This window comes from Cricetulus griseus, chromosome 2 (assembly GCF_003668045.3).
Source record: "Cricetulus griseus strain 17A/GY chromosome 2, alternate assembly CriGri-PICRH-1.0, whole genome shotgun sequence".
NCBI lineage: Eukaryota > Metazoa > Chordata > Mammalia > Rodentia > Cricetidae > Cricetulus > Cricetulus griseus.
Window position 1 is genome coordinate 200,831,028 of NC_048595.1, and position 24,160 is coordinate 200,855,187.

At 48.1% G+C, this 24,160-nt stretch overlaps 4 protein-coding genes and 1 long non-coding RNA gene across 6 annotated transcripts; 2 read left to right on the forward strand and 3 right to left on the reverse strand.

Annotated features, from left to right (window-relative positions):
* The first annotated feature begins 1,417 nt into the window (after window positions 1-1,417).
* On the forward strand, window positions 1,418-10,556 carry LOC100753856. The gene is made up of 12 exons (XM_035440189.1): window positions 1,418-1,501; window positions 2,063-2,140; window positions 2,581-2,663; window positions 3,186-3,272; window positions 5,004-5,134; window positions 7,134-7,342; window positions 7,413-7,490; window positions 7,968-8,025; window positions 8,532-8,602; window positions 8,969-9,130; window positions 10,008-10,166; window positions 10,243-10,556. Exons 1-12 carry the CDS (start codon window positions 1,418-1,420, stop codon window positions 10,474-10,476), a joined length of 1,434 nt encoding a protein of 477 aa, XP_035296080.1. The 3' UTR covers window positions 10,477-10,556.
* Window positions 5,705-9,501, reverse strand: LOC118238343. Its single transcript, XR_004768355.1, has 3 exons — window positions 9,044-9,501; window positions 7,213-7,423; window positions 5,705-6,343 (listed from the first exon to the last, which is right to left on the reverse strand). It is a non-coding gene; the product is annotated as an uncharacterized LOC118238343 (long non-coding RNA).
* A 2,140-nt stretch (window positions 10,557-12,696) lies between the features above and the next one.
* Slc35a4 (solute carrier family 35 member A4) lies at window positions 12,697-14,486 on the reverse strand. Its single transcript, XM_027400798.2, has one exon. It carries the CDS (start codon window positions 14,461-14,463, stop codon window positions 13,489-13,491), a length of 975 nt encoding a protein of 324 aa, XP_027256599.1. The 5' UTR covers window positions 14,464-14,486; the 3' UTR covers window positions 12,697-13,488.
* Window positions 14,487-14,818: 332 nt separating this feature from the next.
* LOC113830746 (SLC35A4 upstream open reading frame protein) lies at window positions 14,819-16,933 on the reverse strand. The gene is made up of 3 exons (XM_027400803.2): window positions 16,707-16,933; window positions 15,704-15,802; window positions 14,819-15,052 (listed from the first exon to the last, which is right to left on the reverse strand). Exons 1-3 carry the CDS (start codon window positions 16,782-16,784, stop codon window positions 14,855-14,857), a joined length of 375 nt encoding a protein of 124 aa, XP_027256604.1. The 5' UTR covers window positions 16,785-16,933; the 3' UTR covers window positions 14,819-14,854.
* Window positions 16,934-16,937: 4 nt separating this feature from the next.
* Apbb3 (amyloid beta precursor protein binding family B member 3) lies at window positions 16,938-24,004 on the forward strand. Of its 2 annotated transcripts, XM_035440190.1 has the most exons (14): window positions 16,938-17,340; window positions 17,613-17,776; window positions 17,858-17,934; window positions 18,616-18,676; window positions 18,864-19,010; window positions 19,128-19,255; window positions 19,495-19,500; window positions 19,608-19,722; window positions 19,835-19,919; window positions 20,348-20,431; window positions 20,668-20,783; window positions 20,924-21,115; window positions 23,149-23,188; window positions 23,866-24,004. In XM_035440190.1, exons 1-14 carry the CDS (start codon window positions 17,292-17,294, stop codon window positions 23,952-23,954), a joined length of 1,353 nt encoding a protein of 450 aa, XP_035296081.1. In that variant the 5' UTR covers window positions 16,938-17,291; the 3' UTR covers window positions 23,955-24,004. The 2 variants fall into 2 exon arrangements, with proteins under 2 accessions (XP_035296081.1, XP_027256598.1); XM_027400797.2 differs by lacking the exon at window positions 23,866-24,004 and having other exon boundaries at window positions 16,944-17,340; window positions 23,149-23,669.
* Window positions 24,005-24,160: the final 156 nt, after the last annotated feature.

Here is a 24,160-nt window from a genome sequence, read left to right on the forward strand (position 1 = left end):
GTGAACAGACATACAAAATAGTCAGGAGTTCAGGGCCAGCCTCAGCTATAGTGAGTTCGGCCTGGGTTAGATAGGACACTGTCCCGAAAAAGAATAAAAGAAAAAAAAATGAGAAGTATATACTGAAATAGTTATGAAGTCGGGTGTTAAAGAATCATTTTTTAAAAGTTTGTTTAGTGGGAAGAGAAACCAAAGAAATAAGAATGGCCAGAAGTTGGTAACTGATGAAGCTGGTCACCTGAGGGTTCATTATACTGTTTTTCCCACCACTGCACTGTCTGAACTTTTTCATAAAGGGATAAACACACTAAAGAGAAAGGAGTGTCACTTCCTCTGAGAGGTAACCTGCCCAGAGTCACTGACCACCCCACCCACAGATGAGGGGAGTGAATTATTAAGGGGAATTTGAGAGGCTCAGAAGCTATGGAGCCTGGAAAGGTGGTGAGCACAGGGCCTGCTGTGGACCTGAAAGCTCTGTGCCCTCAAGGGGCTCACACTGCCTCTCCCATCCCACCTGCCAAACTGATTGTGGTGGTGGAAGTGGAGCCCGGTCAAGGATCAGGTAAGACACTTTGGGGAGCCTGGGTGTAGCTCAGTTGGTGCTTGCCTAGCGTTCGTGAAGCCCTGGGTTTGATTCACAGCATAAGCCAACTTCGGTGTGGCACGTACCTGTAATCTTATTACTAGGAAAGCAGAGGCAGGAGGATCAGAAGTTCAAAGTCATCTTTGGCTAAATAACAGTTCCAGGCCACCTTGAGCCACAAGCCATGAAAACCTGTATCAAAAAAGAAGGGGGAAGAAACAACAACTGGGAATGTAGCTTAGTGGTAGAATACTTACTTGCCTAGTGTATGAGAGGTCCCAAGTTTAATTCCCAAAATTGCATTAAAAAGAAGAAAAGAAGGCTGTAAGGAGGGCAGCCAGAGAGGAGGGGCTAAGCCAGCTCAGGTTGGAGGTTGGGGATGAAGGCAAGACTGAGGAATCCCTGAGCTCATCTTTCAGGAAAACCTACATGAAGCCCACCCCTCTCAGGCCTCAAGGAAAGCCATGGCCCCACACTTCTTTTGGAGGGATCCAAGAGCCTTCGCCTACTTCAACCAGGCACTCTGGAGCCTCAGGTAGATGGTGTGGGTTGAGGGGATCAGGGGAAGACGAAAATGCCACTACTGACGCCATTTGTGTCCATAGGAACACTGCTTCATCTTTGACAGAGTTCTGGGCCCTGGTGCTGCTCAGGTAGGGTTCTGAGAAAGGGACGGGGAGGAGAACGAAGGCTCCCAGGCCTCTGCATCCTGGGATTCTGACTGGTCTAGTCTTTTTGCTCAGAGCAGGTTGTACCAGGTCACCTGACACAGAGGGATGTGCCTTTGTGTTCCTACAGGAAGCAGAGCAGGAGCTGTTGACACAAATCCAGCCCATGCTGGCCTCTGTGGGACAAGGGTACAATACAGCTCTGCTGCTCCAGGGCCGGGAAACAGAGGCACCCCGGTTTGTGCCTCAGGTGAGGAGCCACCAGCTACCAGTGGGTTTCCTGGTGTTCAAATATTATTTGGGAAATCTTTGCCTGCTCAATCGAGCCAGACTAGGGACAGCTTAGGTCTCCGTGTACCCTCTAGTCCTTGGAGGACATTTTACCAAGGCCGCTTTATGCAGCCTTATGCAGCCGAGAAGTTAGGAAAGATGGAAAGCTGTGGCTCATGGATGAGAGAAGCAGGGAGAAGTGGCACACACAGATCAAATCCCCAGGACAGACATCCAGCTTCCACACTTCTTGGTAATACTGCTGATAGTACGCGTAATGCTTTACAATGAAGTCTCATCAAAAGACCTTCAAATCAAAACAGCTGCCTCAGAACCTTACCACAACCCTGCCCAGCGACGGGAAGGCCCACTGAAGAAGCCTGCTTGTTAGTCTGTCTGCATTCAGGGGAGGAGGGGGGCTAGCACACTTTCTGTTCTGTCCACTGTGTACCCAGTACACATAGGGCCTGTTACAGATAAATGCCGGAGGACAGACTGATGCTTTCTCATCCCCCCCACTGAGCCCCTCTCTCTATTTTAGGTCCTGCAGGTACTGTTTGAGGAGGCTCTGCCTCTCTGTGGCTCTGGTCCTGTGCTTTGTACTCTCAGTCTGGTGCAGGTGAGATCACTGGGGGAAGAAAAAAGGAGAAGGGGAAACTGGGGAGGGGGGTGGATGAGGGTGCAGAGCTAAGTGACACCACAGAAGCCCCTGGAGGCTTGTGGAGAGTGGAAAGGGAAATGGGTCCAGCCTTCCCTGCTACTCCAGCTGGGGATTGCCTCTCTGGGATCACCTTTATATGCCAGAGGTCAATGGCTGAAGTCTTTGTTTGTTCAGACAGGGTTTCTCATGTAGCAGCTCTGGCTATCCTGGAGCTCACTCTGTAGACCAGGCTGGCCTCAAACTCACAGAGATCCGCCTGCCTCTGCCTCCTGAGTGCTGGGATTAAAGTGTGTGACACCACCACTGGCTAATAGCTGAGTTCTTATCTTCACTTAGTTCATAGGACCTATAGGAGAGAAAAGGCTTAGCCTCTGATGAATGTCTTTGTGTGATCCCAGATTAGCCCAAGTGGGCAGACTCAGGACCTGCTCTCACCATGTCTGGAGGACCTGCCAGTACTGGATGTGACCCCTCTGGGCTTGTAAGTGTTAAGGCCCAATGGGACAAGAGTGCTAGCCTTAAAGCCACAGTGACACCTTCCAGATAAACCAGATCAAGATAAGCTTTGGGATGAGGGTTCTACTCTGTCAACTATGGAGAATGAAGTCCTCCACTTGGAGTCGTGCTTACTGGGCCTAGATGGACTCCCAGAATCTCTTCCCCATTCTCTTTCCTTTCCCACATCTCACTCCCTTCATATCAAATACATTTCAGCTCTCATGCCCATCTTCATGGCCTGAATCAGTCCAGTATCACACCTAGTGGTTCCAAACACCTCTCAGAGCAGTTTTTCCATCTTTGAAATGGTCCCTTCCTGGGCAGACCATATGAGAAAAACAAGGTTAGGAAGATGAGAGACATTTAAGAAGGTATAATGAGCTCCGAGCCTTTGGGATGATTCTTGTGTGCTATGGACATTGTCGTGGGCTTTGAACACAGAGATGCCGGAGCTTGCTGCATAGCACAGGGGCTACAGGGCTGTGTTCAACCTCCCTTTCTTCAGGGTGGTGAAAGATGCCCGTGAAGTGGAGGTGTCTGACGCCCGAGCTGCCTCTGAGTTGTACCTGAAGGCTGCTGGGCATGAAGCCAGGTGAGGACAAGACACCTGTCACCCTGCCCACCCCCAATCCTTATACAACTGTAGGTTTCATTCCCAAGCCGGCCATGTCCTCTACAGGGCCTGCTCTCTGCTCACTCTTACCATGTCCTGCCCTGGGCCTGAGAGCCAGCAGGTGTGTCGCGGTTCCTTGAGGATCATGCAGCTTCCAGGAGACCCGTAAGTCTGAGGAGGTCTTGTGGTTGCATTGGAAGGTGAGGTGGACACCAAAGTATGGATATGAATCTAAATGTTCAAAGCCAAGATTGGAAAGTTCCCCCAAGTAGCCAGCCCATCTTCTCGCCCTATTCATACCTTTCCCTCAGTGTTCAAAAATAATGAAAACTGGAGGATGGAGGAGTGGCTCAGTGGTTAAGAGCACTCACTGGCTGCTCTTCCAGAGGCCTGAGTTCAGTTCCTAACAAACACAGTGGTTCACACCCATCTATGTGGTATCTGATGCCCTCTTCTGGCATAAAGGCATACATGCAGAAAGAGCATGCCTATTTATAAAATAAATAAAAATGATGAAAACCAGCTGGGCGGTGGTGGTGCACGCCTTTGATCCCAGCGCTCAGGAGGCAGAGGCTGGTGGATCTCTGTGAGTTCGAGGCCAGCCTGGTCTATAAAGCTACACAGAGAAACCCTGACTCAAAAAATCCCCCCCCCAAATAACAATAATAATAATGAAAACTTCAAGTTATCATAGTGAATAATCATTTCAGGCCAGTTTTCAAAATGTGTAGTACCACAGGAATATTCTCAAACTCAGAAGTGTTTAAAAACAAAATAGAAATCAAAAAAGAAGTGGGTAAAGTAACCTAAATTTCAGAGTATTCTAAGGTTTCTTCTTTTTTTATTGTTTACAATTCTTTTTTTGTTTTTGTTTTTGTTTTTTGTTTTTTGTTTTTTTGTTTGTTTGTTTTTTGAGACAGGGTTTCTCTGTATTGTTTTGGAGGCTGTCCTGGAACTCGCTCTGTAGACCAAGTTGGCCTCGAACTCACTGAGTGAGATCTGCCTGCCTCTGCCTCCCAAGTGCTGGGACTAAAGGTGTACACCAGCAACATCCAGCTAAGATTCTTTCTTTAAAAATTCATTTATGAGGCTGGGCGTTGGTGGCATATGCTTTTAATCCCAGCACTGGGGAGGCAGAGACAGGTGGATCTCTGTGAGTTCGAGGCCAGCCTGGTCTCCAGAGCGAGTGCCAGGATAGGCTCCAAAGCTACACAGAGAAACCCTATCTCAAAAAAAAAAACAAAAAAAATAATTTATGGGCTGGAGAGATGGCGCAGTGATTGGGAGCACTGACTGTTCTTCCAAAGAACCTGGTTTCAATTCCCAGCACCCACATGTCAGTTTACAGCTGCCTGTAATTCTGGTTCCAGGGAACATGACACCCATGGCAAAACACCAATGCACATAAAATAAAGATAAATAAATTAAAAACACAAAATAAAAAAATTCATTTTTATTCATGTATCCGTTTGTCTATATGTGCATTGCTTGTGCCCAGAGCTTACGGATCCTCTAAAATTGGAGTTATAGGCAGTTTGAACCACCTGATGTGGATACTGGGAACTGAACCCAGTCCTCTGCAAGAGCAGCAAGTCCTCTTAACCTCAGTCTGGTGGGTATGTGGAAAAAATGAAAAAGTCTAGGTCGGGTGATTATGGCCAGTGTTTGTCCTTCTCATAGGGCATCACCTTTCTTCTCTCCCCCTGGCAGAGACTGCCCCCTGCTTCGAGTGCTGGCTGGTGAGGCTGCTGGGGAGGAGGAGGGCTCTCTGCCCTGGATTGTCTCCTGGCTCCTGGAGGGAAACAGCTATAGTAGCTTACTTCTTCGTCTGGACCCACAAGGTGGTGAGGGTGGGGGTAGAGTTCTTTGGAAAGCTCTGTGATTTGGTAGGCTTGTTTCATGTTACTACTCAACCAGCCACTGCCCTGTTGTAGACAGAGAGAGTCCTTGACTCTCTGGGGAGGCCAGCATTCAGGAAGGTTGGGCTATTCTTGAAGTATATATGTAACCTAGGCTAGCTAGAACTCACCATCTTTCTGTCTTAGTTTCCTGAGTACAGGGGTTACAGGGGTTACAGGGGTTACAGGGGTTACAGGGGTTACAGGGGTTACAGGGGTTGTAGTTGTTTGCCACCTCATTCAGGATCTTTTTCAATTTTTAATTTAATTTATTTTTTTCTGCAAGACAGGGATTCTCTGTGTATCCCTGGTTATCCTGGAACTCCCTCTGTAGACTAGGCTGGACTCGAACTCACAGAGATTCACTTGCCTCTGCCTCCCCAGTGCTGGGATTAAAGGCATGTGCCACCACCACCACACCATATTCAGGACTTTTTTTTTTAGATTTTATTTATTTATTATGTATACAATTATCTGCATGCATGCTTGCACACCAGAAGAAGGCACCAGATCTCATTATAGATAGTTGTAAGCCACCATGTGGTTGCTGGGTATTGAAATCGGATCCTCTGGAAGAGCAGTCAGTGCTCTTAACCTCTGAGCCATCTCTCCAGCCCCCATATTCAGGATCTTTATCAAGCATTTTAACACCTTTTTTCTTCAACAGGGTGTCACTGTAGCCCAAACTGGCTTTGAACTCCTGGAAGTCTGCCTGCCTCAGCATTTTGAGTGCTGGGATTCCAGGAGTAAGCAGCCACATCCCAGAATGCAAGTCTAATTCACAAATGAGAGGGAGGCAGGCTTAACTTATATATTAGGAAAGGACTACAGAGGAGAAAACACTTTCCTATTTCCACATACCCATTACAAATGAGGATCCTGAAGCTGTAATACCAGATTTGGGAGGAGGTTACATTGGGGGATATAGATTAGACCACAATGTCAATGAAGCCTAATTTGGTGGCACATACCTGTAATTCCAACACTCAGAAGAGTGAGTGGGGTAGGAATACTACAAACTCAAGGCTAGAGTGGGTTACACAGCCAGATAGTCTCACACACTGGAAAACAACATCAAGGAATGGTTGGAAAATAGATTATTGGTAAGCACTTGCCCAGCATGCTTAAGGCCTTGGAGTTGATTCCCAGCATCTGAAAAAAAATAAAAAGAGAAAAAGAGCAGTAGTTAAGCCGGGCGGTGGTGGCACACTCTTTTAATCCCAACACTTGGGAGGCAGAGGCAGGCGGATCTCTGTGAGTTCAAGACTAGCCTGCTCTACAAGAGCTACTTCCAGGACAGGCTCCAAAGCTCCACAGGGAAACCCTGTCTCGAAAAACCCTGTCTCTACAACCAACATTCATTTGGCTACAAGTTCCCAGGCCTCCCTATCTCAAGATGGATGGAAGAAGAAGATAAGTTGGAGCATTTCACTCCCTTGAGATACTAATTAGAAAGTAAAACCAATCTACAGGTTAACACCTGTCTGAAAGGGAGGGCAGACATGCAGGGAGGGGCAGGTGTGTGTTTATCTGCAGGCTGGTTTTATATTCTGATAAATGGCACAAGCTTTAAGTGGCAGATAGACTAGAGTTGCTGTGGATAAAAATATAAATCCAAGAGAAGTTGAGACAAGGCCATTAAGTACAGTGAAAGTCAACTAAGAGCTTAGGTGATGGTGGTGATGATGGTGATGGTGCTGTTGAAGATGAAAATGATGGTGGTGGCACTGATGATGACTATAAAGGTGATAATGATGATTTTGGACTGGAAATTGAACCTTGACCCTAACACATGCCAGGCAAGTCTACATCTGAGATACATCCCTAGCCTATTCTATTTTTTATTTTGAGATGGGCTCACTAATCTGTGAAACCAAGCCTTGAACTTGCTATCTTGTCTCAGCCACCAGAAAGAGAAGTCTACTGTGTCGTCTCTTTTTAGGTAGCTCCCCGACTTTGCTCCAGGCCGCTCTGTTGGGGGCCTCAGGAAAGAGGGTGCAGGTGAAAGAGGTGAGGCCCACCTTGTGGAATGCAGTAGAGGAGATGAGGGCCCGCAGGGACACTCTGAAGACACTTCGTTCAGTCCTTCTTGGAGACATTTTGACAGATGGTGGGTTGAGCCAATTTGAAAGGGCACTCTGGGAGCTACAGGTGAGTGAGATGAGGCTGGGGACACCCAGATCAGAAGTGGCCAGTCCCCACTCAAGTCCTTGTCTCCTAGGTGGTAAAAGCCTGGGGACCAAGAAGCCATGCACCCAACGGGGTTAGAGCTGAAGCTGTGCAGCTCCCAGAGCCACAGGTACATTTTCTCATCCAAACTCTTGGGGATGCTGTATATGTCTGCCTCCCTCTTCTTTGTTTACCAAATATCCCACTTATTTATTGATTCCCAGACATTTATGGACCATGCACAATATGCTGGGTACAAAGCCATGTTAGCCCTGGGATTTCCCTGCCCTGGTAGAGTTTAGTCTGAGAAGAAACAATCACACTGCCATGGTCAATGTTCTGAAAGGCTTGGCAAAACTGACTCTTCAAGGCATCAATATAGCCTTGAAAAAAGAGGAAAGCAAGATTTCATAGGAAGTGACTCCCGATGGAGGTTTGTAAAGACAACAAAGAGCATTCCAGGCAGAGAGAACCACACAGAAACTGAAACCAGCAGATCTCTGGAGAATTGCAAGCAATTTAATCGGCTGGAGAATAGTCAGGAATTGATTGGAGATGGAGGAATGGATTTGGAAATGTCCTGGGACATTCAGATTTTCTCTTGAAGGTGAAAGGTGAGCCACCGAGCTACAGTATGCAGGGAAGACATTTCACTCACTTTTCAGGTAAGCAAACTGAGGCTCAGAAAAGAAATATGAGTAGTTTAGAGTCACAGACAGTCTCACCCTAGGCCCTGGAATGATGCTTTAATCCCTCTAGAGTGCAGTGGTTCTCAACCTTCCCCTTGTTGTGTGATCCTTGACCATAAAATCATTTTCACTGCTATTTCATAACTGTAATTTTGCTACTGTTGTGGTTTGTAATGTAAATATCTGTGTTTTCTGATAGTGTTAGGTGGCTGCTATGAAAGGGTCGAGACCAGCAAGTTGAGAACCACAGCTTTAGACAAAGCCTTTCTTGCCCAAAAGGGGAAGATGTGTCTTCCAGGATTTGCTGTAGGATGGTTGAAACCAGCCCTTCACACACACACCCCCCCCACCGCCTTTGGTTACATTGTTATTCATCCGTCTACAGTGTGTGTGTGTGTGTCTGTGTGTGTGTGTGTGTGTGTGTGTGTGTGTGTGTGTGGGGGGGGGGGAGCTTTGATGTAACTAATGACACTTTCCTCCAGAGGCAGGAAGAGGAGGATTTTTAGGGTCTGGGCTCCACCAAACACATCCTCTCAGGCACTCTGAGGAACAGGTACTATTAACACTTCTTGTACCCCCAAAACAACTGGAAACTTGGGGGAGAAAGGAGCCCTCAAGCCCTGTGCTGATACTAGGGAGGAATATGGAGTTTCTGACAAGGACCTATAAAGTCTTCCAGGATCTCCTGGGGTGGGGGAGGGTCATGGGAGGAGCTGCTGTCCTGGGACGGATTATAGTGAGGGGGCCCTTATACAGCACCAGCAGCAGGGGCAGATCTCCTCCTTCCACCCACAGCTGAGTCTCTGGACTCTCCTCAGCCAGTTAGATTCTAGGAACAGCCCTGGCAATGAAGCTCTGTTGGAAAGGTTGGTGTCTGTGTTCCAAATGTAATGCATAAGCCTCAAACGATGCCATTTAGGCCCATCAGGCCCCAGATGTGGCCCTGCAGTTCTTTCTGGCCCAGGCACGGAGGCAGAGACTTCGAGAGCAATACCGGATTTGGATCCAGGAAGAGCTGAAACACGTGGAACATCAGGAGGGAGGAGCCTGTAAACAGAGCAAAGGAATGTTGGCAGAAGAGGTGAGGAGGGAGGGGGGAAGTATGGGGCTTGAGGCTCCTGTACCTAGGCAAGGATTTAAACTCAATCATAACAGACTGGTCCAAATGCCCTATGGGGTACAGAAGAGGCCACACTCAGTGCTGTTTCTGTGATGGGAACAATGAGGTCCACTTTACCCAGGCTGGAGTGGACCAGAGGAGAGTGGGTCTAAGTAGAGACTCAGGAAAACCAGTCAGCCCAGGAATTCACTGCATTCAGCTCTTTGAGGGCAGTCAGTGCTCATCACGAAGTTGCTCAGAAAATGACTGTTTATGAAATAAAATGTAGCTGGGTGGTGGTGGCACATGCCTTAGTCCCAACACTTGGGAGGCAGAGACGGGAGAATCTCTGTGAGTTCCAGGCCGGTCTGGTCTACTGAGCAAATTCCAGGACAGGCTCCAAAGCTACACAGAGAAATCCTGTCTCAACAAACCAGGAAAGAAAGAAAGAAAGAAAGAAAGAAAGAAAGAAAGAAAGAAAGGAAGAAAGAAAGAAAGAAAGGGAAAGAGGGAGGGAGGGAGGGAGGGAGAAAGGAAGGAGACATGTACCTACAGAAACAACTAACCTGGCTCATAGGAGCTCAGAGAGTCTGAACCAACAATGAGGGAGCCTGCATGGGACTAACTGACCCAGGTCCTCTACATACATGTGACAGTTGTATAGCTTGGTCTGCTTAAAAGATTTCCATAGACATAGAATTTGGCCAATCAGATCATTTCCCTGATGCACTATTTGCAAATCTGGAAAAGGGAAATGTCCGAATAAGGTTGACTGGGATAAAATGAGATCACGTGCAGTAAGTATTGCACACAAAGCCTGGCCAGTGGCACTCACCAAAAGTTGCAACTTTACCTGCAGGCTTGTGAGGAGGGAGAGACACAGTGGAAGGAGCGGACAGTGCTGAAACTTCAAGTGGAAGCCCTGCAGGCAGAACGGGACATGGCAGAGCATGATCTGGTGGCCCTCTATGACTTGTATGTACAGGCCACCAGAGCTCGGACATGCCACTTGCTGCAGGTCAGTGGAGACAGAGGGCAGACCTTAATTTGGTGCCAAGGCTGGTGGACCAACAGGCATATCTGACTCAACACAGGTTTTCCAAGCCTGGCAGGGGCTGTGGGAGGAGAAGGCCATGGCCACAGAACACCATCACCGCAGTCTGCTGGCTGGAGTCCTCCAAGACACCATTGATCTGGCCTTGAAGACCCAGGAGCTCCAGTCCAGGAACCAGCAGCTTGAGCAGAGTGCCGATTGTGCTGGAGTTCTGCCTGGAGAGGAACCTGACCAGGGACGCTATGGGGCTACTTTCCGTTGTCCTCATTCATGAGGGCCACAGAAGGGAGAGGAAGGTGGGGCATATCAATGAAGATGGCCCTCGTTACAGGCAATTACCACCATCTAACCATGTCTCCTAGTACCAATTTCTTTTCTTTTTTTCTTTTTTTTTGGTTTTTTGAGACAGGGTTTCTCTGTGTAGCTTTGAAGGCTATCCTGGCACTCACTCTGGAGATCAGGCTTGCCTCTAACTCACAGAGATCTGCCTGCCTCTGCCTCCCTAGTGCTGGGATTAAAGGCATGCGCCACCAACGGCACCAACGCCTGGCTCCTTGTACCAATTTCTTTTTTTTTTTTTTTTAAGATTTATTTACTTATTATGAATACAACATTCTGTCTGCATATATGCCTACAGGCCAGAAGAGGGTATCAGATTTCATTACAGATGGTTGTGAGCCACCATGTGGTTGTTGGGAATTGAACTCCGGATCTCTGGAGGAGCAGCCAGTGCTCTTAACCTCTGAGCCATCTCTCCAGCCCCCCTTGTACCAATTTCTAAGCACCCAATACCTATTATTTCATTTTGCTTTTTTAACCCCCCTCCCTGTGTTTGTGCCATTCAACCATCATTTCAGAGATAACCTCTCCTAGTAACTGCCCAAGAACAGTCAGTTAAGTAGCAAAGGAAAAGTTCTTTTTCCCCTCTTCCTCCTGTGCGAGGGATGGAACCCAGGGCCTCTACTTTTGAACAACAGCTTTAACCCTGCAACTTTTCTTTTTCGAGACAGGGTCTCATACAGTCCAGGCTGACCTGGAACTTGCTATATAACTAAGGATGATCTTGAGCTACTGACTCTAATACCTCCAACTTTGGAGTGCTGGGATTACAGGTTGGCACCAGGACAACAGAAGTATTGGGTACAGTGTTCTGGGGAGCAGTGTCTGAAAGTTCTCTGGCCAGGGTTTCAAAGGACAGACAACAGATACTAGTCATGACAGAACCAGAGGGAATGAATCAAAACAGTGGCTGAGTATGGAGTCTCATGGTCATAAACTCTGCACTCTGGAGCCTGGGGTAAGAGGATTGCTTCCAATTTGAGGACAGCCTGGGCTATGTAATCTGGGCTATGATGTGAAACCCTGCCTCGAGACATATTTGTGGCCTTAAGTGTTTTCTAGCCTAATTTGTTCTGCTGAGAAGAGTACTTTTCAGTCCCAAGAATCTCTAAACATCTCAGGGCTTGATTTAAAAACAAATATTTTTTTCAGTGCTGGGGATCAAACACAGGGCTTATATGTGTAGGCAAGTAAGTAGTGCTTATCTATTGAACTACAATACCTGGCCTTTGTTTTCTTTTTTTTTGGTTTTTTGAGACAGGGTTTCTCTGTGGCTTTGGAGGCGGTCCTGGCACTTGCTCTGTAGAACAGACTGGTTTCGAACTCAGAGATCCGCCTGCCTCTGCCCACTGAGTGCTGGGATTAAAGGCGTGCGCTACCACTGCCCGGCTCTGTTTTCTTTTTGAGATCAACTCTTATGTAGCCTAGGTTGGTCTTTCATTAAAAAAAAAAAAAAGATCTATCTATCTATCTATCTATCTATCTATCTATCTATCTATCTATCTATCTTCTTTTAGCCAGGCAGTGGTGGTGCATGCCAGCACTCTGGAGGCAGAGGCTGGCGAATCTCTGTGAGTTTGAGGCTAGTCTGGTTTACAGAGGGAGTTCCAGGACAACTAGAGTTGCTACACAGAGAAACCCTGTTTCAAAAAACCACTACACACACACACACACACACACACACACACACACACACACACACTTTACGTGTTGTGGATATGAGTGCCATGGAGGGCAAGGGATGGAATTATATACGTGGCTGTGTCTGTCTGGGTATCTGGGTCCTTTGCAGGAGCAGCATGCAGTCTTAACCATTATTAGCCAGGTCCACTTGCTTGCATTCTTGGTCTTTCTGCCTCTCTCCCAAGGAGAGGCTCACATTTGCATCACCACACCCTCAATGCTTCTTTTTCTGAGACAGGGTCTCATCAAGTAGCTCAGCCTGACCTTGAACCCGAGTTCTTCTTGTCCTACCTCCCGGAGGGCTGGAATCACAGATGTGCCCCACCATAACAGGCCAAGATGGTATCAGATCCACAACCAATGCTACTGGTAACAGCTGGGAGATTTCTCTCCTACTCTAGATGTTAAGCCTAAATTACTTAGGAAACTCAGGGAAGTCATTTGAGGGGAGCCATGAAACACACACAACATGGACAATTGTGAATGGTTGTAGGAAGCACCCTACACCCTGAACACTTTATTAAGACCTTATTGCTTAAGTAGTTAGACACTGATTAGCTATAAATGTTTTTTGTACCTGGTCCCTGGTTACTCTGCAGAGCCTTCCCTGGCTGCTGGGAGCTGGGACACCACTAGGAGGGGGCAAGAGTGGGAAAAACAGTACCTCCTAAGTGCCTTAGAGGTGAAGTGGGCTACAACAGGGCCCCTGAGTTAGCACAGGGGTCAGGAGTGTAGGCTTAAGCCAGGGTCCAGGGGCAGTGTTCCCTGAGATGAGTCAAGCTCCAGCCCCCCTCTGACCTTTCCAGAACGGCTGGGTAAGAGGAACAGCACTGTGGAGTGGGCAAACTAATTATCCCTTATGTGGAAGTCATGCTGTGTGGAGCAGACAGCAGGAAGCTTCAGGGCAAGGGGTCTTCAGGAGTGACCACTGCAGACAGGAACAAAACTTCACATGAAGTAGCCATGTTCATGCAGGACAAGGCCGGGTTCCTCAAGGATAGACTGCCTAAGCCTGGGTTTGGGGTTCCCAGTTCTTTATAGGGATGCAGTTAGGCGTTTCCTTAACCAAGCCCACCCTTTATGCCTCCTAGGGGTAACGCTCACCCATCTTAACATCCAAAGGCTAACGTGACCTCCTTAGCTTTTCTTACAAGGCACTTGTTACAGGGCTGCTGGGATGTGGTGTGGCGGTGAGATGGGAGGTGGCTCTGGTGGTTGCATCTAATCTACACAGCCACAAGTGAGAGTGGGGGTGGCCAAGGCCTTAGGGGCTACCATAGTACAAGCACACAGCCAGGCCAATGAGCAGTGTGGCCAGGAAGAAGACGGCTGTAAGCTGGAGCTGCAGCAGCACTGCTGAAAGCACAGCATTGACCACCAAGGAGGAGGACACGATGAAGAGGCGTGTGATGCTGCTGCCATGCTTCATGACAGCTGACATGAGCAGTCCATTTACTGCCTGGTTCAGCACCACAAGCACTGCCCATCCAGAGAAACCCTCCAGGAAGCCTGGGCCTGGACCACTGCCAGCATACAATCCGAGGTTCAGGATCACCCCAAAAGTGTAGAGGAAGAGGTTCTGGAGAGCCAAGGGCAGCCGCTGTCGTTTCATGATTAGCTCAGTGTACACCGATGACAAGCCAGAGATGAAGCAATATAAGATGAGGAGCAGAAGTCCCAGAGGAGTGATATGCAAGGGCATGGGATGGGTTCCGGCTGCTGACAGGGGCCCAGGAAGGTCGTTCACAGGTTTCTGAAAGCCACCTGATGCATAGAAGGCTCCTGCAGCCATCAGCAGCAGCAGTGCCAACCCCTGACGTGCAGAGAGGCGATGCCCAAGGCAGAGACAGTACAACAGAGCTGTGCTTCCAATCTTGAGATTGCTCAGCACCTGATAGGTGCTGGGGTCCATGTAACGCTGCAGATAGATCACCAGGTTGTTGTTGGCGCCATAGAGCAGGGCTGATAGTGCAAATGGTGCAGCCTGGCGCCAGGGTGGTGTGCCCTGGGGCCACGTTTGCCAACCCACCAGTAGGCAGAAGGCGCACAACAATAGTTTGGTCAGCTCAGTGAGTAACACAGCTGAGGAGGGCCGGAAGGGCACTCGGCCATCCACATGGCACAGTGCTAAGAATGGTGCATGGGCACCATACATGGCAGTGGACAGGAATAGCATCAGGGTCCAGCGAGCCTGTCTTGGACGGGCTAGGCCTGGCATACCCCCATCTTCTACACTCATGGCCCATACCAGACCCTGGGTGGCCTGTGTAGTTAGCAAGGGACAGAGGAACTGGGACACATCCGAAGGAAACCGAGTGCAGAACTGTGGCACATCACCAGAAAGAATACCTAGGATCAGAGTCAGCTGCACACTCCACAGTTAGGGCTTGAAGACAGCACTCGTGAGCCATACTTTTAGGTTAGTCTCATGGAACTAGGGAGGGAAGGAATGCAGGGTGCAGGCTGACAAATCACTGTCCACTCTCTGCAGGAAGAAAAGCAAGGATGAAAGAGATAGTATAGGTGGAGACGGCAAAGGAACAATAGCAGGGGAAGTTGGGCAGAGTGTCTGTGATAGAAAGGCCTCCACCTGCAGTCCCAACATGCTCATCCTGCCTTCCCCAAAGGGTCTAGTCAGGTCCCTTTCGTAGTGACCTAAAGTAGTTCTTCAGTGTCTTCTCCACATTGGGTATAGCATACGCCTGAGCTGCATAGATGCCAGTGCAAGTGCCCACTGCAAAGCCCAATACTGCTGATGCCCTCAGTTTGGCCACCACATAGCCTGCCAGGAATCCCTTGATGAATGGAGAAGACAAGAGTGAGGCATCCTGCAGGGAGAAACACAAAAAGAAATCAGGTGTGCTCTCCTTTTTAAGCTGGGCTTAGAGCATTTGATCACTTGCTTATCCTAACTGCTGACAGCTGTGCTCTTTTCTCCAATGGATATCTCAAAATTCTGGAGCTAGAAAAAAGAATGTCAGAATCCCAGTCACACAATACCAGAATCTCAGGTTCAGAGAGCTCTAATCAGATGCCATCCAGTCAGAATGCCAGAAAGGCTTCTGAGGAACCTGAGCCCCGCCTGCTCCTCCAGTTTCATTTCCTAGCATGGCCTCTGATGACTACAAACTACCTCTCTCCTACTTCATGTTCATATTGCTGCTGACCGCCAAGGCTTTGTGTGCTCGGTACCCGGAATGTTCACCCTCATCCCCACTTCTCCTATTTAACACCTTAAGATCTCAGCTCAAATGTTATTTTTTCCTCCCCTGTTGGTTCTAAGACAAGGTCTCTTGTGTGTAGCACTGGCTGGCCTGTAATTCTCTCAGAAGACCAGTTGGCCTTGAAGTTGTGTGTACCACAATGCCCAGTTCAAGTGCTTTTTTCTCAGGGAGAATTTTCTTGGGTCCTCAATGTCCATTTGCTAAAATAAAACTCTATTCCTATTCAACATTCCCAAGAGCATTTGGGGCCCTTACCTGCCCTACACCACTGTTGACTTCATCCTCCACACGCTGCTGTAGGCGCTCCAGCTGGTTCTTGAGAAATGTCAGGTCCTTAAGCTTGGGCAGAGAATCCTAGGACAAGGGAGAGGCTGGCTCCAGCATACTTGACCCAGTCCCATGCCCTGCTCAATTTTACCAGAGGCTAGGAACTAGGTGAGCTGTGGGAGGGATGATGGGAAGAACCAAATAAATCTCTTCCTACAAAACCTCCCTGAGATGGCAGGGATAAAGGAAGACACACATTGAAAAGCAAAGCACTCATATGGGGGACAGGGAGGTGACAGAATGTGCACCAGGAACTTGCAGTGACTTCTACAGAATCACAGAACAAGCAGAGGAACTTCTACTTAGCTTTAGGAAGGAAGTACTATTGATTGAAGTACAAGCCTGCTGAAAATGGCCATTAGTCTGCTTTCAGTGGTGTGTCCCAGTACCTGACAGAGAAACTGGCAGGCTATTAATAAATCTGTGGGTGATGCTGGGTTTCCAGATCAACTGTGAATAATGTATTGAAGCAGTTCCCTGTACAGTTCGAGGTTAACCTGGTATCTGTTTAGGCCGTTCCAAACTGAAAGAGACTACACGGATGTGTGGTGAATAACTGTCAGCAACAGTGACTAAGATTCAGTCTGATGGCATGTAAATATGAAATCCAACAAGCGAGCAATACGTGTCTGAATGAGGGTGGCGGTAAGGGTCGAATGGAAACGCTGTCTCTGAAAGGGAGACGTCAGGGACTAGAAAACGGCCCGAATGAGGATTGTTACATAGTGAATATATTTGAATGTGTGCTCATAATTAGGTACCGTGTCAGTTCCCAGAAGAGTAGCCCTTCGCCTAAAGCCCCCTACTGTCCCGGCAGTTGACAGGAACCCAGGGAAAAACAAGAATTACCTCTGTCGTCTCTGCTCAAATCTAAAAAGGTTAAGGAATTTGAAAACCACGCCGACCGAAGCAGACCTCGCTTTCAACTCACCTTGTCATCCGCCATCTTCCCCGCCGGACTTGTTGCGCATGCGCAGCCCCGCCTCCCTAGGTCAAAGGCTACTTCCATCTTTACTGAGGGTAGAGGCACTTCCGGGGCATTTCGGGAAAGGGCGGGGCGTTTTCCTAGTGAGTCAAGGTTGTGCTCGCTGAGGCTGCCCCTGGACCCCTCCCGTCTGGTCCTGGGGTGTGTACGCGCGCGGGGACAGGTCGGGGCGTGATGATCTCAGGCTCCACGCGATGATGTCATCCGCGCCCCGGTGCCCAGAGCGCACGTCCTCGCCCGTCTTCCGTCGTCTGAGGAACTCATAGTTGCCTAAGGGTGCGGGCTTCTTAGTGCCGGTGCGCTTCGCAGGACACACGCACCGAAACACCCGACGACCCGGGGACCCAGACGCCGCGGCGCGGGCTGCTCAGGCCCGCCTCTGCCCGCCCCATCCCCGAGGCCCGCCCTGTCCCGCCCAGTGTTTGCGCGGCGCCTGTTGGCCCGGCGGTCTCCGGCGCAGGGGCTGGGCTTGTGCAAGGCCCTGAAGCTCCGGAGGTCGCCGTGGGCTGAGAGTGCAAGTCGTCGGAGGCTATGTTGGGCAAGGATTATATGCTGGCCATCATTCTGGTCAACTGTGATGGTGTGCACCAAGGGTCCGATTGGGAGGACCCAAAGCTGAGGGGATATGAGGGGTGAAGGAAGGCTACCTGAGCTCAAACACGGGGTGGAGGTGGGTGGTGTCTCAGGAATGAGAGCCAGGGGTAACTTTGATCCTTGCATGTGCTGTCTTTACGAATGGGAAGTTGAAATCTAGGTGTAGGGCTGTCTCCTGTGGAATGGAGCGAGGGTTATGACGGTATTGTTGGGAACTCACGAGTAATATGCCCCCCTGATTTAATCCCTTGTTCCTAGATGACTTGTGGGGGGACCAAAATCTGGAGGGGGAGACAGGATTACCTCCTGGCTGGAGAAAGATCCGTGATGCTGCAGGCACTTATTATTGGCATGTACCCAGCGGTAGCACTCAGTGGCAGCGCCCAACCTGGGAACTAGGAGGTGCAGAGGATCCTGGAACGGTAGGTAGAATGTGAGGAGGGAGCCTGAGCTCATGTGTGGACCAGGGCCTGCTGCACAACTGACTGATCTCTACTCAATAGGGGACGGAAGGGATTTGGGAACTGCGACCTCCCAAGGGGAGATCCTTCTCCAGCCTGGACAGTTCATTGAACCGGAGGTAACAGGGGTGACCCGGGCCAAATGAAAGCCTTGGGGTTACGGTGCCACTCAAAAATGAAGCTGGACCCACATTTTTTTTTTTTTTTTTTTTTTTTTTGAGACAGTGTCTCAGGTCTCACTGTGTATGTAGCCCTAACTGGCCTGGAACTCACACAGATGATACTGTGCCTGCCTCCACAGTTTGCTTTTAAATTGTACTTCTGGATTCTGTTCATTCAGGGCTCAGTTTGGGCTTGGCTTTGTCCCATGCGCTTGCCTTTTGACTATTTTGAGTTTTGTCTGTTGTTAAGTTCTTATCATTAGGTCCATGTTCTGTGCCCCATGTTCTGACCCATCATGTTCTAGTAGACCCCATCCATTGGCTTTGTTAATTTTTTTTTGGGGGGGGTGTTCCTGTGTTCTAGAGTCTCTCGTTTTAGTTTGAGGCTTTTGTCCACAAAATTTAATTCATATCCATATTTGTGTCTTTTTGTCTGTCAGTGTCTTGTGTCTTGGATTTTGTCAAATTTTAAACTTCAATTTGTTAGTATATTCTGGATCTTTTTTCTGGGTTTGCATTTATGGTCCTATATTTTGGGTCTTGTCCCAAATTCTGTGCTTGATTAAGTAGGCTAGGTTTCATCATTGCCCCTAATGTAGGAATAATAATCTTTTTCTTACTGACTGTACTCTATTCCAGTAACTCTCTAACATGGTATGGAGATGATTCCTATGTCCGGAGCCTGGAGCCAGGAGCTAAGGTAATGATTGGACATGGTGGTCAGTTTACGGTATTGGGAGATCTCAAGGGAAAGATGATGGATAGAATAATAATGAGTAGGATTGATTAAGTTTCAAGAAAGGACTACCAGACTTTATATGTATGGATCCTGGGTCACCCACCACTCAATTCCATATCTAGTTACTTCTTTTTCCCTGTCTTGTCAGTGCTTTGCAGTCCGCTCTCTGGGCTGGGTGGAAGTACCTGAGGAGGACCTGGCACCAGGGAAGAGCAGTATTGCTGTCAATAACTGTATCCAGCAGCTGGCCCAGACTCGCAACCAGAGCCAGCCCCATGATGGTGCTTGGGGTGAGGTGAGTTGTCTGATTTCCCCAGGGGTTCAGCCTCTGGCTCAGCAGAGGTAGGTTTTCCCTGAATTGCTTGTTTGCCATCTTAGTCACCTTTACCTGTCAACTCTCTGTCCTTGGCAGGGCCAGAACATGTTGATGATCCTTAAGAAAGATGCTATGAGCCTGGTGAATCCCCTGGACCACAGTCTGATCCATTGTCAACCTCTGGTTCACATCCGTGTCTGGGGTGTGGGCAGCTCCAAGGGCCGGTGAGGACTTCTGTGTTCCCCCAAGCAAGAGTTGCATCACCCTCCCCCCCTTGCAGGCTGTGATTCCCACTGATGCTGAACCCTTGGACACAGATCCTCTGATGTGGACCCAACATGGCCTTCCCTGCCTGGTTCAATCCTGGTTGGGGTGGGTGGGCCCAGCTCAGCAGGGACAGATAGGGGAGAATCTGAGAGGCTGGGCTGATTTTATCCTGTGTTCCCACATGCTTCTGGAACAGTGACAGGTATGTGACAACTAGGTACTCTGACTTTCCCATTCCAACTGTGCCATATCTTTAGCCAGGCACTTAGAAGCCCCTGCCCCTAACCAGCCTGTCCCTGTCCCTGCCAGGGACTTTGCCTTTGTTGCGGGTGACAAAGACAGCTGTATGCTCAAGTGCCATGTGTTTCGCTGTGATGTACCTGCAAAGGCCATTGCAAGTGCCCTACAGGGGCTCTGTGCACAGGTGAGGGCTACTGGTGGGCAGGGAATATGGAGTTGGGATAGAGTGGGCTTGGCCCCTTACCCTGACTTCCCTTTCTTTGTGTGTGCCTCATGTTGGCTGAACTGTATTTTAGATCTTGTCTGAGAGGACAGGAGTCAGTGGAGAAGCTGCTTGCTGTTCCCCAGATCCTATTTCCCCTGAAGACTTCCCGAGGCAAGGTATGGGAAAGGCTTGCTGCATTGCAATATCAGGCTGCTTTAGTGAAAGATGGATATGGTAAGGGTATGGAGTTCCTAGTTATTTAGCTTCTTCCTGGAGAGTCTATATCCAGGGATCTAAAGCAGTAAATTGAAGGTACATCTACAGGTTTTCCTTTGCTAGCAACAGATCTACCTCGAGTCCCGGCACATCCATTAGGGTGGAGAAGCTAGGTGTGGTGAGGTATGGCTGTAATCCTAGCACTTGGAAGGCAGAGATAGGAAGATCATCACAAGTCTAAGGCTAGCCTATTCTTCATAGCAAGTTTCAGGCCAACCAGAGCTGATTACATAGTGAAACCTGTGCATAGTGGTGTAGTCACAGGAAGGGTGGGGAGAGGGGCAATTGAGTGTCTGTGCTAGATTGGTACTTGATATGTGTATTTCAGTGGAGTTGCTGGATGCAGTGAGACAGGCTGCTCAGAAGTATGAGGCACTGTACATGGGAATCCTGCCAGTCAACAAAGCCATGGGTGAGGACTGAGGGGGCTGATGGGTGAGGTTCGATCTACACTGTATCTAGTCTTAGAGTTCTTGCATGACCTTATGTAGCTTGGGATATACCCATTCTTCCAACTCAGAATTCCAAGCTCAGCCCCAAGTATTCTCTTCCCATCTTTCTGAATCCCAAGTTAATGAAAGGGTTCTAGAAACTCCCTGCAGACCCTTTCTATTCAAGCCAGACAGCATAGTAGGCATGTTTCCTCAGGTATGGATGTGCTGAATGAGGCCATTGGTACCCTCACTGCCCGGGGGGACCAGAAAACCTGGGTCCCTGCTATGCTCAGTGTGTCTGACTCTCTGATGACTGCACATCCCATTCAGGTACCGCAAGAGGGTGAAGTTTGGGGCTTTGGAGGATGAGCAGGCATGTTGAGATGGGGGGTGTGTGTCTTTACTTGGGTCTAAAAGTATTGGGTCTAGCCATTGCTTAACACTGTAGTGATTAGGCTTTCTGTGGGCAGGCAGAGGCTAGTGCAGAGGAAGAGCCACTGTGGCAGTGCCCTGTGCGCCTTGTAACCTTTATTGGTGTTGGCCGTGATCCACATACCTTTGGCCTCATCGCTGACCTTGGTTGTCAGACCTTCCAGTGTGCAGCCTTCTGGTGCCAGCCTCATGCTGGTGGACTCTCTGAAGCTGTGCAAGCTGCCTGTATGGTGAGTTAGGGATGGAATGGGAATGGGAGGGGCTTTTCCTTGCAGTTGCTCTGTACTATGCAGTGGGCTCAACATGGGCAGCTCCATTTAACTCACAACCCAGTGATCCCAGGGCCAAAGGAGTTTACAAGTATATCTGGCTCTTAATGCTGTTTTTGCTAAGTTTTATGTTGGTTACTAATACTCAAAAGTCTAGGGCATTTCACATAGTAATTGCTATTTCTGATTCCTTCCTTCCTTCCTTCCTTCCTTCCCTCCTTTCATTTTTGGCTTTTTGAGTCACATTTTCTCTATGTAGCTTTGGAGCCTGTCCTGGCTCTTGTAGACCAGGCTGGTCTCATACTCACAGAGATCTGCCTGTGTCTGCCTCCCGAGTGCTGGGATTAAAGGTGTGCTCCACAAACACCTGGTTTATTTCTGATTTCTTAAAATATGGGGAATGTTAATATAAGGTACACACACCAACACTCATGGGCACACTTATATAACACCTTTCAGCATGTAGGTGAAGTGCTATACAGAGTAGGCACTATTTGACTGAGTTAACATATTTCTTGGTGTATGTGGGCATTTGAATGTAGGATACTTAAGCTAATTAATTCAGTTCACTTATTCATTAAACAAGTGAGTATAGGGTTCAATTACTATAATTCTGAGAATTCATTGATATAGAAGTCACACAAGTCTTTGCCATTACAGAACAGAACAGAAACACATCAGAAACAAGTTATATACCACATGATGATGGAAATGCTTCCTCAAGTGGCAGGAAGGCCTCCTGCAGGGGGGAAAGAAAAGGCACCCAATGAAGTATGCCAGGTGAAGAGACATAGGGCAGATATGTCAGAGAATCTCAGGAGTGTATGTGAGAGAGATGTTAGTGGGCTAGAGTACCCAGAAACATGGTGTGCGTGGCCTGCAAGAGGATGTAATGATAGATGAGAACAGAGAGAATGACAGAAACTTAGAGATTAGCCTTGGGCACTGAGGACTTTTGAAAGATTTTAAGCAAGATGTAAAAGTGAGATCTGTAGATTTTGTCTACTTAAACTACAGTGCAGGTAAACAGGAGGTAGAAAGGCTAAGTAATTAGTATCTGCTCTGAGTAATTTAAATAAGAGTTTGATTAGGAAAGTTATTTTGGGAATGGCTTGGGTTTATAGACTTTCTCATCACTAGAGAATCTGTTTTGCTAGATACTGTTATAGAACAGTGAGGGATGGAGGAGAGTCTTCTGGTAGGTGTAGTTAAGAATGCAAGCTTTGGCCAGGTTGTGGTGACACAGGCCTTTAATCCCAGCCCTTGGGAAGCAGAGGCAGACAGATCTCTGAATTTTGAGGCCAGCTTGGTCTACAGAATGAGTTCCAGGATAGCCAAGGCTGCACAGAGAAACTGTCTTGAAAAACCAAAACAAACGAAAGTGCAGGCTTTACAGCTGGACAGATGTACATCTGAATGCCAGGCCTAACATTTTCTATTTGTGAGACCTTAGACCAGTGGTTCTCAATCTTCCTAATGCAATGATCCTTTAATACAATTTCTCATGTTGTGGTGACCCCGACATACCTCCCCCAGCCATAAAGTGATTTCCTTGCTACTTCATAACTGTAATTTTGCTATTATTAAAAACAAATGGTAATGTAAATACAATTACTTAGAATGTAAATAAATATGTTATGCAGTATATCTGATATGTGATCCCCCACTGGTTGAGAACCACTGTCTTAGACAAATCATTTCTCTCTGAACCTTGGTATTGTCATTTGCATGAGTACAACAACACCTCTTAAAATAACTAGGTTAAATTAAGTTATCATACAAAGCACTTAACACAATGTCTAGCTTTCTTTAAGTGCTCAGTAAATGCCACGTTTTATGTTCTTGTTGTTGAGCTACCTGGGAATTCTATAGGGACCAAAGATATGATTATGGACATTGTATCAGAAAAAATTCTTGGCCAGTTACCTGCCTTACAGAAGCTTTCAGGTATCCAAGGGCAGAAAGCTGGATGCTCACACTCCACTTCTTCCTAGGTTCAGTACCAGAAGTGTCTGGTGGCCTCAGCAGCTCGGGGTAAGACCTGGGGTGCCCAGGCCCGTGCCCGACTTCGGCTCAAGCGGACCAGCTCCATGGACTCCCCTGGTGGCCCTCTGCCTCCCCCGCTACTCAAAGGAGGGATTGGGGGTGCTGGAGCAGCTCCTCGAAAGAGGGGTGTCTTCTCATTTCTTGATGCCTTCAGGCTAAAACCTTCTCTTCTCCATATGTCCTAAATTGATCTTAGAGGCTGGGGAAGGAGGCTCTATACTCCTTCAGTCCCCAGGGCTCTGTAGCCTCTCACCATCCTGCCTGTCCCTGATCCTTGCATACCCTGTATTTATTACGGAGTTTGTTGTTTATATGGATGACTGAGAGGCCCTGCACTATAACTTAGGCCCCTAGCACCCTTTTCCTTGGGTTCTTTTGTTCCTTGCCCCTGTCCAATCCTGGACAATTGGCTCTACCTCAGCAACTTTATAGCAGAATCAGTACAAATAAAAATCCCTCAGTGACCTCACTAGTTGTGAGTATATTAGACATGGGATAAGGTTGGGGGCCATCAGCTTGTGTGAGGTGGGTGTGTATGCTTGGTGTTGGTGACTGCTTTTAGTCACAATGAAGGCATGGTTCATAATGGGAATCTGACAGCATTCATTCAGCAAACACTTTTTACGTCTTTTTTGGTATCATATTAAAGTAGGCTTATTTGTCAGGATTCCTTCTGAGACTTGGAGGAGAAACGACCAAATCAGAGAAGCAGAAGATACCAGGAGCTACCAGAGAGTTGTGGGAGCTCAGATGAAACTTATCCAAGGCGTTACAGAAGACTTCTGAAGAGTTTACATATTTGAGTACTGTAAAAATTATACAGGGCAGTATACTGATATGCAAGCTTCCAGAGGTTGACATGGTTAGGTTCAGCGGGTGCTTCTGGTGTTTGAATTTGTTCCTGGGGGCAAACTAGGAGACATTAGAAAAACCTACCTGTTTGGTGCCGCGTGACAAGGC

Excerpts from the sequence above, each read along its gene's own strand:
- Slc35a4 (XM_027400798.2), bottom strand. The coding sequence starts at position 14,463 with ATGAGTGTAGAAGATGGGGGTATGCCAGGCCTAGCCCGTCCAAGACAG.
- LOC113830746 (XM_027400803.2), bottom strand. The coding sequence starts at position 16,784 with ATGGAAGTAGCCTTTGACCTAGGGAGGCGGGGCTGCGCATGCGCAACA. Across the intron at positions 15,803-16,706 it reads GGAAGATGGCGGATGACAAG|GATTCTCTGCCCAAGCTTAA; the intron begins GTGAGTTGAAAG and ends CCCTTGTCCTAG. Across the intron at positions 15,053-15,703 it reads TCAACAGTGGTGTAGGGCAG|GATGCCTCACTCTTGTCTTC; the intron begins GTAAGGGCCCCA and ends TTCTCCCTGCAG.
- Apbb3 (XM_027400797.2), top strand. The coding sequence starts at position 17,292 with ATGTTGGGCAAGGATTATATGCTGGCCATCATTCTGGTCAACTGTGAT. Across the intron at positions 18,677-18,863 it reads GCCTGGAGCCAGGAGCTAAG|TGCTTTGCAGTCCGCTCTCT; the intron begins GTAATGATTGGA and ends CTGTCTTGTCAG. Across the intron at positions 19,920-20,347 it reads TGAAGACTTCCCGAGGCAAG|TGGAGTTGCTGGATGCAGTG; the intron begins GTATGGGAAAGG and ends TGTGTATTTCAG.
- LOC100753856 (XM_035440189.1), top strand. The coding sequence starts at position 1,418 with ATGCTGGCCTCTGTGGGACAAGGGTACAATACAGCTCTGCTGCTCCAG. Across the intron at positions 3,273-5,003 it reads GCTGCTGGGCATGAAGCCAG|AGACTGCCCCCTGCTTCGAG; the intron begins GTGAGGACAAGA and ends TCCCCCTGGCAG. Across the intron at positions 5,135-7,133 it reads TCTTCGTCTGGACCCACAAG|GTAGCTCCCCGACTTTGCTC; the intron begins GTGGTGAGGGTG and ends GTCTCTTTTTAG.